The sequence below is a fragment of the Numida meleagris genome, chromosome 3 (genome assembly GCF_002078875.1).
Source record: "Numida meleagris isolate 19003 breed g44 Domestic line chromosome 3, NumMel1.0, whole genome shotgun sequence".
In the NCBI taxonomy this organism is placed as follows: domain Eukaryota; kingdom Metazoa; phylum Chordata; class Aves; order Galliformes; family Numididae; genus Numida; species Numida meleagris.
The window spans coordinates 83,066,674-83,083,582 of NC_034411.1; the positions used below are offsets into that span (position 1 = coordinate 83,066,674).

General features: G+C 40.6%; 2 protein-coding genes across 6 annotated transcripts in view; one reads left to right on the forward strand and one right to left on the reverse strand.

Moving 5' to 3' along the window:
- COL9A1 (collagen type IX alpha 1 chain) overlaps nucleotides 1–8,363 on the forward strand; it is a 73,304-nt gene extending 64,941 nt beyond the window's left edge. Inside the window, exons 35-38 of the mRNA XM_021392891.1 lie at nucleotides 9–63; nucleotides 2,483–2,671; nucleotides 5,771–5,848; nucleotides 7,052–8,363. Of these exons, the coding sequence (XP_021248566.1) occupies nucleotides 9–63; nucleotides 2,483–2,671; nucleotides 5,771–5,848; nucleotides 7,052–7,239 (510 nt within the window). The 3' untranslated portion in view covers nucleotides 7,240–8,363. The remainder of the gene's footprint in view (nucleotides 1–8; nucleotides 64–2,482; nucleotides 2,672–5,770; nucleotides 5,849–7,051) is intronic.
- The window catches only part of COL19A1 (collagen type XIX alpha 1 chain), a 195,941-nt gene continuing 188,258 nt past the window's right edge, over nucleotides 9,227–16,909 (reverse strand). For 3 of the 5 annotated variants that reach the window (XM_021391914.1, XM_021391915.1, XM_021391916.1), the window contains exon 51: nucleotides 9,227–16,835. In XM_021391914.1, coding sequence (XP_021247589.1) covers nucleotides 16,699–16,835 — 137 coding nt within the window. In that variant the 3' untranslated portion in view covers nucleotides 9,227–16,698. The remainder of the gene's footprint in view (nucleotides 16,836–16,909) is intronic. The other 2 variants (XM_021391917.1, XM_021391913.1) reach the window with 1 other exon arrangement.

Below are 16,909 nucleotides of genomic sequence, written 5' to 3' on the forward strand. Positions count from 1 at the left end.
AATCCTAGGGAAAAGAACCAACTGATCAGCACATTAAGCAGGTCTGCATGAGAGTCATGCAAGGTAAATATGCTAAAATGTATTTGATGTTTCTTGAGCATTTAAGTTACAAAACTCAGCTGCTGTGGCAGCAACCAAGACTTTCCTAATTTCATCCAACAAATAGCCTGCCCTTAGAAGGGCATGCTGTAGAAAGTCTTTCTACATGTGAATGGGCTTGTTCAGCCTGAAGAAGAGAAGGCTGTGAGGAGACCTCATTGCAGCCGTCCAGTATTTAAAAGGGGATTAAAAAAAGGAGTGGAATCGACTTTTTACAAGGGTAGCCAGTGATAGGACAAGGGGCAACAGTTTTAAGTTCGAAGAGGGAAGGTTTAGATTGGATGTCAGGGGGAAGTTCTTTACAGAGTGAGTGGTGAGGTGCTGGGACAGAGTGCCCAGAGAGGTTGTGGATGTTCTGTCCCTGGAGGTGTTCAAGACCATGTTGGATGGGGCCCTGGGCAACCTGGTCTAGTACTAGATCTGGAGGCTGGTCACCCTGCCTGTAGCAGGAGCACTGGAACTTGGTGATCCTTGAGGTCCCTTCCAACCCAAGCTATTCTATGATTCTATGAATGTAGACACCATATGAGAAACTAGTGAGGGATCTGGAGCGCAAGCCTTATGAGGAGCAGCTGAGAGAACTGGGATTATTTAGTCTGGAGAAGAGGAGGCTCAGGGGAGACCTTATAACTCTCTACAACTACCTGAAGGGAGGTTGTGGTGAGGTGGGAGTCAGACTCTTGCCTCTTCTCCCAGGTAACTAGAGATAGGATGAGAGGGACTGGCCTCAAGTTACACCAGCGGAGGTTCAGGTTGGACATTAGGAACCTTGTCACTTTAAAGACTACCGTAACTGAAACTCAGCTCCTCAGTAGGTCTTGTCCACAGATTGCTATACCTTGCCTTCCCCATTTATCTGCTGGCCATAGTTCTGTTTTATTTCAGATTCTGTTTTCCCCTGTTATTTTACCATTTCTGGCTTGTGGACACAAAATAGCTATTCTTGTCAAGTCATGCAGAATTTATAGCAAATGTCATATGGAACTGTGTGTGGCTGTATCCACAGAAAGGTATTTCAAAGGCATACTGGAAAGATGGATTTGAAGTGTGGAAGAGGGTCTTCAAGGAAAGAGATGACAGCTCCATGTTACAGAAGTGGAGTAAAAGGGGGAGGAGGAAAAGGAAAGCTAGCTTAGATCATCCCAAGGAACAACAAGCTGATTTTATGCCTAATGAATGATTTGAATTCCCTTCACCAACAACTTCTGCGGCTGTGTTGCCTCACATGATAACATCATCAATGTATTGCTGGTTTTCAGGAGCTTCCCCCTGTTCCAGTGCAGTCTGGATCAGCCCATGACAAATAGTAGGGCTGTGTTTCCACCCCTGGGGCAGTCAACTCCAGGTACACTGAGTGCCTCTCCAAGTAAAAGCAAACTGTGGCCTGCACTCTGCTGCCAGAGAGATTGGAGGGGAAAAAAAAAAAAAAAAAACCCAACGCACTGTCGATATCAATTGTGGCGTACCAGTTGGTTGCCTTTGACTACGGTTGATATTGAAGTTCTAGCATGTCACAGCAGCACTTAGCAGTGGTGTGACTTGATTCAGGCCACGGTAGTCCACTGTTAGCCTCCACTCTCCACTGGACTTTCTCACTGGCCATATGGGACTACTGAAGGGTGAGTGAGCCTTGCTGATTACCCCCTTGGTTCTCCAGCTGGTGAATCAGCTGATGAGTGGGAATTAGGGAGTTCCAGTTGGTGCAATATTGCTGCTGGTGCACCACTGTAATAGCAACTGGCACCTGCTGTTCTTCTGCTCTTATCAACCCCACAACAGAAGGCTGCTGCTGATCTGCCTTAAAATCAACATCATGAGATGATCAATTATTTACCAGATTAGACTTTGTGAGCACAGATTTGAGGGGCGTCTTTCCTTTGAAAAAAAATGCCTGCACTTACTTTACAGACTCATTGCAACAACAAATGACTGCCTTTGTGCTTCTTAGCTGTTCTTTCTTTCAAAGATGGATCTTAATAGCTATTAACAAGTAGTAATGAAGAGAGGGATTTGCTCTTTTTAGAGATAGCAGTTAAGTTTTCTTATAGATGGCTGAAAATGAAATAATAAATTTTTAAGGACATTTCTAAATAAACTGTATACATTTAAGTTATTTCAGACTGCAAACATTAAAAGCTTAAGATGTAGCTTCGTATTGACCAGTTTTACTGTGCCTCTGCAGTTTACCACTGGTAGGTCTAAAATAGTAACTTATATGTAACTTACTTTGTAAATACCATTTTACGTAAGGAAAGTTCTGTATTGTAATCTGTCAATTTCCATACTAAAGAATATACATTCTTCTTTAGTAAACTCTAATACTTGTTAATCTCCTCGTTCAGGTCCCACTTACAGCTTAATTCTGTCCTTCTGTTCATTGCAGAACAACTCTCTCAGCTGGCAGCCAGTCTTAGGCGGCCAGAATTTGGTGCTCCAGGTCTTCCTGGCCGACCTGGACCTCCGGGTGCTCCAGGGCCTCCTGGGGAGAATGGTTTCCCAGGACAGCTTGGACCCCGTGGCTTGCCTGGCCTTAAAGGTCCCCCTGGTGAAATTGGTCGTAAAGGTCCTAAAGGTAAGAAACTGTAACTGGGTTTTGGTAGTTGACTGGAAATACTTTCCTTGTATCTGAGGATATGTTATATATAAATAAGGTTCAGCATTCTCACACATTATCTGAATTAACATCAGACTTGGCCTTCAGAGTTTTATGTGATATATAACAAACAATTCTCAATGCCAGAGGAAGTCTACACTTAAATCACCCTTTATTTACTATTGACAGCTGAACAAAATGGAAATGGAGTTCTGACCAAGTTATAGAATCAACAGTTCTTGTTTATGGTATTAGATTGTCTGACACAGCATGTAAATCCTTTGAGCTACAGATTTCAACATCTAATTTTTATTAAGTTGAGCCCTGAGAGTGGTTTAGTTGTTTCTTTGTGTTTGTCGGTTTTTCCTTTTTTGATTACAAGTTATAGATGAACATTGTCCATGTACACAGCCCAAAAGACACTGCATTAGGAACCTAACCTGTTTTTCTGTACCTGTTTCCTCAGTTGCTCCGGTAACTCAAGAACAAATTTGCCCGACCTCAGTAAAATTATTTACAGAACTATATTGTTATCAAATCACTTATACAATACGGGAAAAGAGAGGCACCTGCCTGCCTCTCTCACAGACTTTTGAAGTTTGTGTTTTTCATACACCGAGAAGTTTCAGCAGTGATTCTCTTTCCCCCCAGTCCAGTTGTAAACTTTACTTCTGCAAGAATTCCAGTCCAAAAAGCTGACATAAATGGTCAAATACAGTCACTAATTCTAGTCTGTTTTTCTAACTCTATCCAGTTTTTATATTACAAATAGCTGATAACAATCTCTCTCATATCTGGGCATAATACTCGAGCCATTCTTATGTTTAACAGCATCACACCATGTACTACAATCTATTGATCCTTTGTAAAGGACAACTCTGTAAGAAAATTGACTTGACTTACCTTGCACTTCACAAAAAAACATGAATTTAACTTAATCTCTTTTGTTCCTGTCTGAGAGGGTTTATATGCCTCCAAAGGGTTATACAGTACAATTTTCTGCAAAGCCTTCTGTGCACTCCGTATGTATTATTCTTTCTATTCAGCAGTGGTTTCAATTTGTTTTCCTGAAGGAAGGTTTTAGTTAAAAAATTGTATTTCAGCACAAAGCCAGTCTGTTGTTGGATTAAAGCATTTACTTTTGTCTCAACTTTTGACTGAAAGAAGAATTGGAAAAATCTTTGATGAGAGAGGGAATAGAATACAAAGAAAGCAAACCTTAACTGCATTGTTGCTGTAATTCTGTTACTGTCTTAATGTAGTGTCATCTATATTCATAGAAGCAACAAAAACATGGAGATACAAAGCTGGTCTGATATGCTGAAATTGATTCAGCAGACAGCAGGCTGTACTGCAGTGATATTTTAAAAAAATATTTACAGAGCACATTAAGAAAAACTTCCTAAAACCAAGCAGAATGCTTTGTTTCCTATCGTAATTGCCATCAAATTCCAAGTTACCTTATAGTAAACCTTGAAACAAGATAGCAGACACCAAAGAGGTGCATGCTCTCAAGTATGACAATTTTCATGATGGCAGTTTAAGACGCAAAATAGGTATTACCTAGCACTTCAAACACCTGCCAACTACTATAGTTAGATTCTTTACATTGCACTAACTGTTAGGCTAGTTGGGTAATTTTGCATTTGTCTTTGTGTATGTGAGGCTGCTGGCATGCTCACTTCAAAGCAGTCTAGACATAGGACTAGCACCTGAAAGAAGCATTCAGTGCTTTTTCCAGCCTTATTGACACCAATCATTATCCACTTTTGTGGTTACCAGGTGAATAGAGAATGTAGGCTATTTAGTTCCTCCCCCAGTCAGGCCATTCCATGGCAGTGCCAGAGTGTGAGGCCAAGGTAAGATGAGAAACAATGGTGGAGTAAGTTGTCATCAGGGGCTTCACTGCTGCCAAATGACTGGACTGGGAGAGAACTAAGTAACTTGCTTCGCACAGCATCCACTTTGATACTGTATGAAAGATACCACCGAAAGTCTTGGATTATGTTATTTATGATCTCAATAGCTGCATGTTTCATGGCACATGGCAGGAGCCCTGAGAAAGATCTTTATGCTTCTCCTTGGATTCTTTGTAGTCACTACAGTTCCACAGATGTCTTAGAGACGAATTGACATTCCCCATCCATTTGGGGAGATGTCTGAGATGGAAGTTAAAGAGGGTACATAGGACATATTGAAAAAAGGAAGAAGGAAGTCGAGAATGGTTTAGGTTATGATAGGGGAAATAGAAACACGAGAATGTGTTACCATATGATGATAGAGCAGAAGATGATACAAAGGTACAGTGACTTTAATAGTATCAGCAACAGCAAAGTCAAAAAGAGTTGGATCAAAGAATAAAAATCAAATGAAGAGTTTAAGTAGGTTGTTCACAACTGGTAAACACATTGACTTTTGAGGAATGTACACAATGAACAGAATTAGGCTTTATAACAAAAACAATAACAAAAATCAAAGCTTCCTCTTACTAAGATGCTTTTGGTTTGGAGCTACATATTAGTTTGTTGGGCATCCACCAAAGAAAAGTCTCTGTAACAGTGGTACATGAGAATAAAATAATTTATTTTTACTTTTGTGAATATCTTATGTGGATGTCAGTAGAATACTGTATTCTGAGCAAATCAGCTTCTCTTCTCTGCAACAGCTGTCTCAAGGAACAGCACAAGAGAATTGTTAGTTATTAGCTGAGTTCACCTGGTCTTTCAAAAGCCCTCTGACAGTAACCTCAGGCCATAATCCAAAATAGCCCTTGTGGTTCTGTGAGCTTGGTTTATTTCTGCTATATAGGTTATAGAACATTTCAGGTGGTGCTTACTGTCCTGTCCCCATTTTATTTTCCCCTCCGGTGTCTGAGTATCAGACACTCAGACATGGAGAGGAAAAGAAGGCGACTCAAATCCCAGATCTTTTACAAGTGTCAGAACATTGTTCAAAGATGCTAAAAATACATACAGCCAGCTGAATTCTCTGCTTATTAGCTGTTTACTTCAGAGGGGTAGCTTACTGAAGATAATACTCCAGGCAGGCTCTAACTAATGTTTCATAAATTTGCTTTAGGTGAAGCAGGAGAAAGGGGAGAAAGAGGATTTCCAGGCAGAGGAGTAAAAGGTCTCCCAGGACCGAGAGGTCTCCCAGGTAAGTATAAAAGGGTGAGGATAAAGAAGAAAAGAAAGATATTTGTAGTAAAAATTTATTCAGAACTGCCTTAAAAAGCTAAAAGGTGTAAAGTTGTACATTAAACAATAAACAACTTCCAAATAACAGTACTTCATTATTTCTACTTCATAAATAATGGTAAAATCGGCTCTTTACTAAAGCACTACCACTCCACCCCCTTTACATCAGCATAGAAATATTAGAAAATATATGTGCAGAGCATCAAAAAAGAGGAAATTATTAAAAAAAAAAAAAAAAAAACAATAGAAAGGCAACAGGCAAACTCCAGACTATCTTAGTGGCAGGTGCAGCAGTCTTCAAAATCTCCATTCATTACTTAAGACATTTAAAAAACAATTATTTATTTCTGTAGTAATTAATTGTGATGTTATGCAATGCAGGTCCAGGACGGATACCTGCTGATAAGTGCAGCACAACTGGCCTCTAGTGGCCAACAGTGAAAATAAACATTTCCATAAATGTCTTTGTACGGCATGTTTCTGTGCATACGTAGAAGCTACCAAAATTTGTTGTCTCTGTAAAAAAAAAAAAAAAAAAAAATTCACTTGAGTATATACTGATACTCAGAATGTCTGTGAAACTCAGTGTTATCTTCTTGGGAAATTTGGGAGGAAGAGGCTTACTAAAATCACTGCATTATTTATTTAATCCCTTCACTGAAGTTCTAGAAAGGAAAAAAACCACACATTAGTGCTCAACAGTTCCACTCTCCACATCTATTCTCCAACACATCTGAGTGGAGAATAAAAATAAGTTGTTGATACGTCTCTTTCCAGAGTGGTAACATTACTCTGAAACAGTCAGTAGCATCTAAACCTTCATGAGCATCACCACAACAGATGTCTGCAGTCCTCCAGTCAGCTATATTGCCTTGGTTCTTATAGTGGCAGATCTGTACCAGTGCAGTGGGAGAGGACTGGCACTAAAGTTTCATTGCTACAGATGTGTAAACACAGTCTGGTTCTGTGCTAGAGGATAACTGTCCCTCTGATTGGTCACCTCTCTGGGGAAGACCCTGAGAGCATTAAAAAGGGAATCCCATCATCCATCTTCACACAGCTTTTAGTAACAGTTTTTAGTAAAGCTAAAAAAGTAGCAAATCTAGGTGTATACCGACCACATCACGTGCTCCCCATTTTAGACCTGCATCCACTTTTCCAGGTGAACCAGGCAAACCCAGCTATGGCAGGGAAGGCCGTGATGGTGTACGAGGTCCCCCTGGCGTGGCCGGTCAGCCTGGGATTCCCGGTCCTCCTGGCCCTCCTGGCCCTCCTGGGTACTGCGAGCCGTCATCTTGCCGAATGCAGGCTGGACAGAGAGCTGCTGGTAAGAACATGAAAGGGCCATGAATGGGCAACGCAAGATCCACAAAGCATTAGCATCAAGTTACTTCCTGCACAGACAGCTGAGAAAAAAAATAAGGAATGGAGGAGAAACACAACCTTGAACCCAAGATTTCAGTAAGGCATTTTGAACACAGTGGTTGTACATTGTTTGTAAAGGCGTACTTAGCAACGCAAGCTGGAACAATGGTGCTTACAAAAATACACAGGAAAAGTCTTTTGGCTCTTTCTCCCTTTGGGAAAAGAAAGGCACATGTTAATTAGCATTGTTTTTAAATAAAGTGTTGCCATGAACACTTCTTCACCCATACTGAATTTCATTGTATGATGTACAGTGAAAGAACATGTCTTTGGACATAAAATAAAAAAAGGAATAGTTTGTTTACTTCCATTGTAGCTATTTATTTTTGTGCTTGTAAAAGAAAATCTAGAGCTCCCTTGAGCAGATTACATCGCTTCATATGCAGTCACTTCATTGCATGTACGTACTCTACAGGATACACTAAGCCTCCCTCAGCTCTTTGCTTCCATTGTAGAAATGCAGGTGGGAGACTGTTCTCACAGAAAGCCGCTGCTGCTGCCATCTTTTATGCTTGTAAATCTCTGTAAATGTACGATCACTGGGTTCTCGTGGATAAGCCATGTGGAATAACCTCTTCATTTTCCACTTCAATTTGTGTTGCATTCTTAATTTCAGATGAAGCCTACTCCAGCTCGACTCCTTCTATGTGAATTTTAAAAAAAAGGCAGGAAGCCACTGTCAGGGTAATGCTGAGTCCCAGAAATGTACTAGTTTTGTAGCCAAAATTACGTATTTTGAAGTCATGTCTGTGGTTGTACAAAAACTCAACTAAATGATGTCTTAACTCCCTGTATGCTTTTGTATGTATGTTGACATTCAATACCAATAAACAGAACAGCTAGAAGACCACCCAAGTTGCCTTTTTTAGATAAACTCAAGTTCAGAGAAAAATATGCAATGTGGGTATTTTGTTTCTCTCTGTATAAATTAAAGTGTTTTTTTGACTTACCTTTTCTGAAGCATGTTCTTTCTCAAAGATGACAGTGAAACAGTCCTATGGCATTCTCTTTCATTTTGCTATTAGTCACCCAAATTTTAAAATACAAATTTTAGTGCTCTTGCTTTAGGCATTTTTTTTTTCTAGCCCTTCATTGTCTACTTCTATTCAAAATTGTTGACTCGTATGGAATGGAAAAATACGAAGTAACACAAGCAGCTGAGCTCTGCATGTTGCCTGTACCATGCAATAGAACACTTACTTAGGTAGAAAAAATATCATGATATATGCTAAAGGGAATTATTGAAAAAGCAATACATACACCTTCCCTCAAAGAAACCTGATGCTCTAACTGCATTTGGGAGCTGCTTCCTTGCACCTTGTCTGTTGACAGAAAGCGCCTAAATAAAATCATGGGGGAAAAGTGCCTGATCATGTTACTAACTAAAAGAAAGTACATTTGCACATCTATCAGAGACTTTTTGGCCAAGCTTTCTCATAACCAACATCTTCTACTTGAATACTACAGGAATTCATCAGAATAGATGATTGCAAAGAACTTCAGTCTTAAGAAACAAATCCATTCAATTGCACACCAGGTGATTCACTTGCTCACACAGAACGATATTCCACAAGGTTTCAGAATCACAGGGGTTGGAAGGGATCTCAAGAGATCGTTGAGTCCAACCCCCTGCTAAAGCAGGTACCCTATAGTAGGTCGCACAGGTAGGCGTCCAGATGGGTCTTGAATATCTCCATAGAAGGAGACTCCACAGCCTCTCTGGGCAACCTGTTCCAGGGCTCCGTCACCCTAACAGTAAAGAATGAGGTCAGTTTTTACTGATTTAGGTCACGGTCCTCAAGAGCAAGTAATGTAATAAAACACTATTGTTATTGCAAACTGTAGTTTCACCAGCAAACTTTTATTTTGATTATAAAGTGTGTAAAACTGTTAAAAAGAAAAAAAAAACTGATAACAGAATGAAAATATTATTTTCCATATGTAATGCATAAACATAATGAATCAAAAGAAGCAAACCCCCCCAACATTTAAATAGAAATGTGAAGTGCTTTAAAAAATATAGTCTGAAAATGCATAAAATTCCACAATGAAGAGAAAACATTCATATGTAAAAAACAAATCAGAACTATTACAATCAAACAGATTTAACACTGAGGGTCAATTCAATGCAGATGTTATGTAAGTGGATAGCTTGGGACAGGTTTCATTCAAAGAGTGGTAGAGTGCACACCAAGAAAGTATCAGGAAGTGGATTTTAGCACCAGGATGTTCAATTGAAGATTCCATTGTAAAATTATGAAGCTGAAGGCGTATCAACTATGGCGATACAGAAAGAAAGTAGTGCTAGTTTAAATAAAAATACTCTGATGGCACAAAGCAAAGAGACTGAGAGCTATCCCAAGGCAATGACAGTGCTGGCAGCTCTGACCAGATGCTCCTGGGCTCTCTCTTGCTGAGCCCCCACGGAAATATTGTTGTCCTGTCTTCCTACTTCAACATCGGAAGATGCAATGCTGTTTTGAAGGAAGACTCTGAAAGCCACTTTCACCCCTTAGGATCTCTGGCTGCCACTTGTAATTCTCAAGGTGTAGCTGCACTGTGACAAATACATGTTTTAGCTCCCCAGTTATTTGGTCCAAACATAGGCAGGAACCAAGGGGAAAATGTTTAGCATTGTCTGCAAAATGATCACCAATTCCTCACAACCCAATCTGACACTTAAAATGTTGATTGCAGCGCTTTCCCTACAAGGCTACCAATAAGTATTAGGAAAACTGCTGCTGCATGCTGCGCTACGTTTTTATATACTAATGTATAACATACATAAAAAGAAATCACATAAATATATACATATATTTTTTATATATCACATATCTAAAAATTACATATATATATTTCACACACACATATATACATATATAGAGTTTGTATATGTATTTGTATTTTAAGTTTTCTGTCACAGCCATCACTGGGTTCGAGCAGCCTGGAATGAACTGGTACCAAAACCCTTTTGTGAATATTTTATGAAGGCTAAAGTCTCTTCAGAGCACAATTTGGAGCACCAAACAGAGGGAAGACAGCAAGGCTGCGGAGGTTACCCCAGATCTGGCTTCCATGAGTACAGCAATAGCAATCTGAGTCTATGCAGAGCCAAATTTGAACTTCCTTCAAAAAGAGAGGGCCAGCTGGTGTGACTTTAAGGTTACTTACAAGATAGAGTGAACAAGAAGGCAGGCCCTATAGCTTCAGAGACAGCATAGCAGAATACAGCAGTTACACTCCACATACAAACATATGCTGCATTTTTGCAAATGTTTTAAAATTGCTTAAGTAATTGCATGATGCATTTGCTTGATTTGGTTGTCAGATACATTAGGATGATGAAGATGACGACTGTCACTTTTTCTCATATTACCATATGGCCATATAGTCTCCACTTCCTTTGCACATACAATGCAGTCCCTGTACCTCCTCTGCTCTCAGACAAAAGGTAAAGCAGAAAGGGCCTTTATTTTGTAGGGCATGTAACTCCCACCTCGTTTGCTATAACCTCAGCTTTATTCTGCCCCCCTCACACTTTCATTTCTCTGTGCGCTAGCTGTGTCCGCATTCAAGAGGACCAGTAAAACTCTGCAGCTTTAGACAATATATTTACCAAGCCTGCAGAACCCACCATTAAATTTGAAGAAAAACTGCGCCAGTGGCCAGATTACTGCCTAGCATCCTTTAAAGCACCGCTGATTCGGGAGGTCTCATTTTTCCCTGGAAGAGTTAAACAGCAAGAGAGTAACAAAAATGCCTGAATTTACCTGAAGTTAACAGTTTCTTGAATGAGATTGTCTTATTTTATACTGGAAAACTCTTTGAAAGTGATTCAGAGTTTGGATTAACTTCATCAGTTTTATGGGTCTATTAAGGCTGAGGATTTTCATTTTTGTTTTCCTCCAGTCTGTGAAGCCCTAAGATTCACTGGTGCGCAATTAAGCACAATCCTGAGCTCATTATGGCCAAAAGCAACCCCTGCTGGGTTCAGCAGCCCCAGGCTTGCTGCCCAGGTGCTGAATGCCCACTGGGCTCACTGCCATGACTTCCAGCCCTTGCCTCCTCTTGCGGTTGCGTGGGCCCTCTTGTGATGAGAAAGGAAAGGCCACCACTCATGATACAGCCATAGTTCATTTGGATGTACAGGAAGCATGGGGAACATTCCCAATTCCACCTGGAATCCTATTTGGCAGATATAAATGGCCACATAAGTAATGTAAAAAGCATATTTTCTATCCACTTAATACATATTCATTGAATTGAACCTTAAATGCTGCAAACCAAAAAGTACAATGAGGGAAAGAAGCAACGAGTGTGCATGTACTGATGATTAATTCAGTGACAGATGCATATCATTCAGAAATGAAAGAAAACAATAAAATAAGGTATGCCATTGAAAATTTTCAAATATATCAACTGAAGACAGAATATATACACATTGAAACTTCAGTAAATAACTAAATGTATTTTAAACCAGCAGAATTAGAGATAAACTGCTAATAAAATACATGTAGACTACATTCTTTTTAGCTACAACTTATTTTGGTCTAGAATCTGTAACGTTTGTTAGCAGTTATTATTTGAAAACCACATTTTCTTAAAGTATGGTGAAGCTTGAGTTGGCTTTGTCAACTTCAGCAACAACCAAGGTAAGGTCATAATTAAACTTGTTTTCCATGGTCTACACCAACCTCTGAGTATGAAGATGGACTTACAAAACCACCCGGCACAATCTGGTTGTAGTGATCATGATAGACTTCAAAGAAACTCTGCATGACTGCATATATTTAGAATCTATCACATACCAAAACTGTAATAATAATAATAATAATAATAAAACAAGCAAAGATTGTTTTGTTTCCTGAGATACTTGTTATGTTTTCACATGCTAAGTTGGAGCAGCAGTTCTACCAACCTGGTAAAACAAGGTTAGTGGCTGGCTTTATGCCAGTATATTTGGAGAAACAAGTGTATAAGATGCTAACATAGCCCATGAGGTTTTCACAAGACTTCTATGTAAACATTACAGAACAAGAAGAAAAAGTGTACGACAACAGTAAAACATAGTATTTCACCATTGTGAAAAATAAGTGCCAAAATATTTTGTGTGATTATCCATTATGTTTAAAAAATATGCATATTTAACAAAGCTGTGCATATCTAACATCTGTCATAATACACAGTCATAAAGCAAAGGGAGGACTGACAATGAGCTCAATCCTGTTTCCTTATCACAGTGCTCTTTTAGCATTGAAACCAAATCCAGTTTAAGACAAAAATATTGGTTCCTAAAACATTATCAAGCAGGCTGCACTGCTACTTGACTGCACAACCGTGTGATTGCACAACTGCGTGATTGCACTGCTTTGATTTTTATTAACCTTGTAGACTTGCTGCTCCCCTACAGATACTGGCAGAAAGGAGGCCTGGGGGCAGCAGGTTCTGCTACTACATGTTCTTCTGTAACATGTACATATACAAAACACAAATAACCTAAGCAATACTACCTGAAAATAATTACTCAAGAAAGGCAGTACTTCTGCATAAACCACCATGTAAAAATAAATGGATTTTAGGAAAAAAATACCAGGCTCAGGAAGAAAACCAGAAACACAAACTCTTGTGCTGTGCAGCTACCCAGCACTACATCATTTCTTGTGCTGCTGAACTCAGCCTTTGCCTCCTCACCTGTGCTGGGACCGTGTCTTGAACCCCCCAGTGGGCAACGGCAGCTGTGCTGCTGCCTTAGAATGTTTCACCCTGCCTACGTTTTATTGCTTTCTTCAGGCAAACCGGGTAGTTCTGTCCGTGGCTTCATTTTTAAGAAAGATTTCAACTATTTCGTCAGAGATATTTCAGCTCAAAGTTGTAGATAAACATTCTCAAATCAGAGAAATACCTTGTGCTACTGAAAAAGTAATCATCCCTGTTTAGTTTCTTGCAAAGTTTACTGCAGCACGGACTGCTCAGAACAGACACAAAATTGATGCCGTGGGTTCCCCATCCCAGGAGGTGTTCAAGGCCAGGCTGGCTGGGGCTCTGGGCAGCCTGATGTAGAGGGAGGTGTACCTGCCCATAGCAGAGGGCTGGAACTGGATGGTCTTTAAGATCCCTTCCAGTTCAAGCCATTCTATGGTTCTATGATATAGCAAATCACAATACAGATGAACACCTAGTTGTCCTCCCTGGTTCCCTGTTCCAAAATCTAAGACAGTATCAGTGCGAAACGGCAAATCTCAGGGACCAAACCTGCAAACTACCCAGACGCATGTTTCCAGCTACATCCTGCTTTCAGTTCTAAATACGCTGTGTTGGAGTACCCAGCGTGATGGGAAGTCATGCCAGGAGGAACTCTGGTCTACCCAGGTGAGGAACATGGCATCTTAAAAAAAGGTATCGAGATAGCCCATATCACAAAATACCCGTTTTCTCACATGAGAAAATTGATTTGGGCTTTTAGAAAAATAAAAAATAATACATCAAGTATAATTACCTAAGCAAATTCAAAGTTTAAATACATTTTAAAAGACCTGTAGCTTTGAACCCCAAGAAAAGAACAAGGCATCTGTAGGAAACAAAGATGAAAAAATAAACTTCTTCAAATACAAAAAGTTATCTACTTTCTGATCAGTTCAAGTAAATTAACAAACAGAAGTAGCATCTGGCAAGTAACAAGTGCTTGGTTTCAGCTAGCTAAAAAGCCCCAAAATATACACATAACAACAACAGCGCGTGGCAGCCTATGTACAGTGTTCCAGGAAGAGGGCTGCGCAGAAACCTTTCAGTCCTGTGATGTTCCCTAAAAGACAGCACCCTTTTAGATATTATCACAGAAAATGAAGTTTAAAATTAATGTATAAAGTAAAAAAATATTTGGATTTGACATATATTGGAATTACTAGAGAATTAAAAAGAAGCGTTCATGCAGGACACCTGACCAGCAGTTCTTTTGAGTGGACTGAAAGCAGTGTGCAGGGCCCATTTTGGGGCCCAGCAGCTGTCGGTGCACACAAGGAGTGCTCCCTTTCTGCTTCTCAAACCTCCTGACTGCAGTGGCCCAAGAACAGGAGAGCAGCCCTGGAGCAGCGGTAACACTGAAGGGAAACCAAGTCACACCCTCCAGGCACAGGAGGTCTGAAAGAGGAGCAGCAGGTGTTGAGCCACACTGTGGAGGGATGAGCTTCTCCCTGCATGTCTTCACAAGGGATGGGCACTCACCACCCCCAGAGCAGGCCTGGGCCAGCCCCCAACGCGGCATGAGCAAAAGAGGAGGCTGAGAGGTGAAGGATGTCCGTAAGGCTTTGAGCCATCAGCCTCTGTGCTCACAGACACACGTGTTGAGTCCCTCAAACATGCCCCAAGCTGCTGGCATATTGCAGTTCACAGATTCCCTTCAGAAAATGGTTTCATGACATGCCACAGGTTTTCTGGCACACTCCTTCTAGCCGACATCTCCCGCCCCAGGTGACCACATGCCAGTCTTCCATCCCCATTCATTTAAACATCTCCCTTGTGTCAAGCACCTACTTCCCTCAAAATATCTGACTGATTAACAGACAAGGTAACACCCAGAGGTTGTTCTTAGGGTCAGTTCTCCTCCTCAGAAAGGGTGGCTGATGGCTTGCTGTGCTCTCTGGCTACCTAAGATAACACATCTTTCTCCTTTTGGACTAGATGCAAGTGCTAGGAACTCTATTCAGAAGAAATGCCAATACAATTTTTAAAAGTATCTCACCATTAATGTCTTACTGTTTTTAAGCAAAAAGAAATCAGCTGTTAATTCCTCAGAAGAGCTTCTCCAGCATTCAGCACTTCCAGTCTGGGAATGCTTCCCTGATGGCTGATGCAGAAGTTGGCTCTCTCAGCTCTTCTGCAGCATGAGGGTTATCAGAACCACTCAGTGGCCTACAGCAGGACAGAACTGCTAGCTCCCTAGTGACAGGGCAAGAGGCTGCAGTGCTGCTTATGTGCCACATGCTTGGACTGTAGCTGCCCAGAGTCTCTCAATAGCACTTCCAATTTCTATTACACTGTAGCCAATTTCTTAGGACAAAAATTAGGAAACAGACAACGCTAGATATCAGGAGTGAAACTTTGTCCAACTCTTCTCCCCTCTTTTCAGAATCGGCCTCTGTATGATTGGTTTTCTCCATCTTTTCTTTTGCTCACTCCTCTGAGCTCTGTAGGACTCACATTTTCTTCTCTTGTGTTCTTTCTCAGCAATGTCTGGTCTTGTAGGATTTATACTTCCTATGCTTGCAAGCTGAATGCAATCAAGCTCTATGCATGACACCTTTCCAAGGACAGATTCCTATTTTTTCTGAATCTCTCCTGAACTCAAGTTATTTTTGCTGCCAGTTATCAGGACCTGCAAATTTTGCATTCTACTCTTTTCAGGTTCTTCTCAAGATTATTTCAGCAATTACTTATTGCAGGAGAAAGAGGAAAACTCAGCCAGTGGTAAGATCAGGGACTTCTGAAAGTTCTTTCTTCCACTGTCTCACTGCTAATATCTGTGCTCTTGCTAAAGCCAGACATCTTTTTTGTGAGCAGACATAATGGCAGAGTAGCTTAATTATAGGCAACATACTTGCTAAGTTCTTATCAGCATTAGAAAATGTGCCAGTTGTTAGTTAAAGACAATACCATGAGTCCTCACAGCAGTTTTATACCTGGAGTATATGCAACCATCACTAAATCAAGGTTCAAGTTCTCAGGTGGAATAGCATTCACCTTAGTTGGGGATGCACGTTGTGTACTCCCAGCCAGACTGAATCTGAATTGGATGGCAGTGGAGAGATCATAAAAATACCTTTGCTTCCTTCTAGGTAGCTACAGAAACAGTTGCTAGCGTTCATGACGGAAACCTAGTTCAGGGTGGGTGCTGGAGCTTCCTCAGGTCAGTAACATTGCGTCTAAACAGAGTTCCCAGCAGTCCAGCTAAGGTCCGACAGTCACCACCAATGGGTGCTCTTTAAAACTTCAGAACAGCATTTACTCCACTTAAATTTCACCACCAGTAAGAAACATAAAGCCAGTCTACGCACTGAGGCACACATACTGTCTTAACTTACAATAAAACATTTTTTTTGTTGGAAGAAAGAAGCTCATAAAAATTATTTGGGCCTATTTTCTCCTCTAAGCAAAATAAATATGAGAAACATAACACATGGAATGCACGCTGGAAAATAAATCTTATCATTTTGTAATTATGACACTGCAAATAGAATAGAAAAAGGCTCAAATCCGTGCCTTATTAATTATCTATAGATTGGGCAGTGTCATGGGGACAAAAAATGCACCAAGTATTTCAAAGATCAAATTAACTTATTGAGAGGAGTGAAAAGTGATTGTGAACCCAAGTGTCTATGGGAGAGGGTTTTATTTCCCACTGGTGCGTGGCCGGGTCTGTGATACGTGGTAATAGCAATCTGCTGGATTGCATCTTCCATTGGGTCCAGGTGGCCCCTGCGGTCCGGGTGACCCTGGAGTTCCTGGAGGGCCTGGCAGGCCAGCAGCTGGTAAAATAAAGTCAGAATTAGCACAGTCCCCTCCAGAGCACATGCAGTGTCCTTTCTGCAACACATCCCTG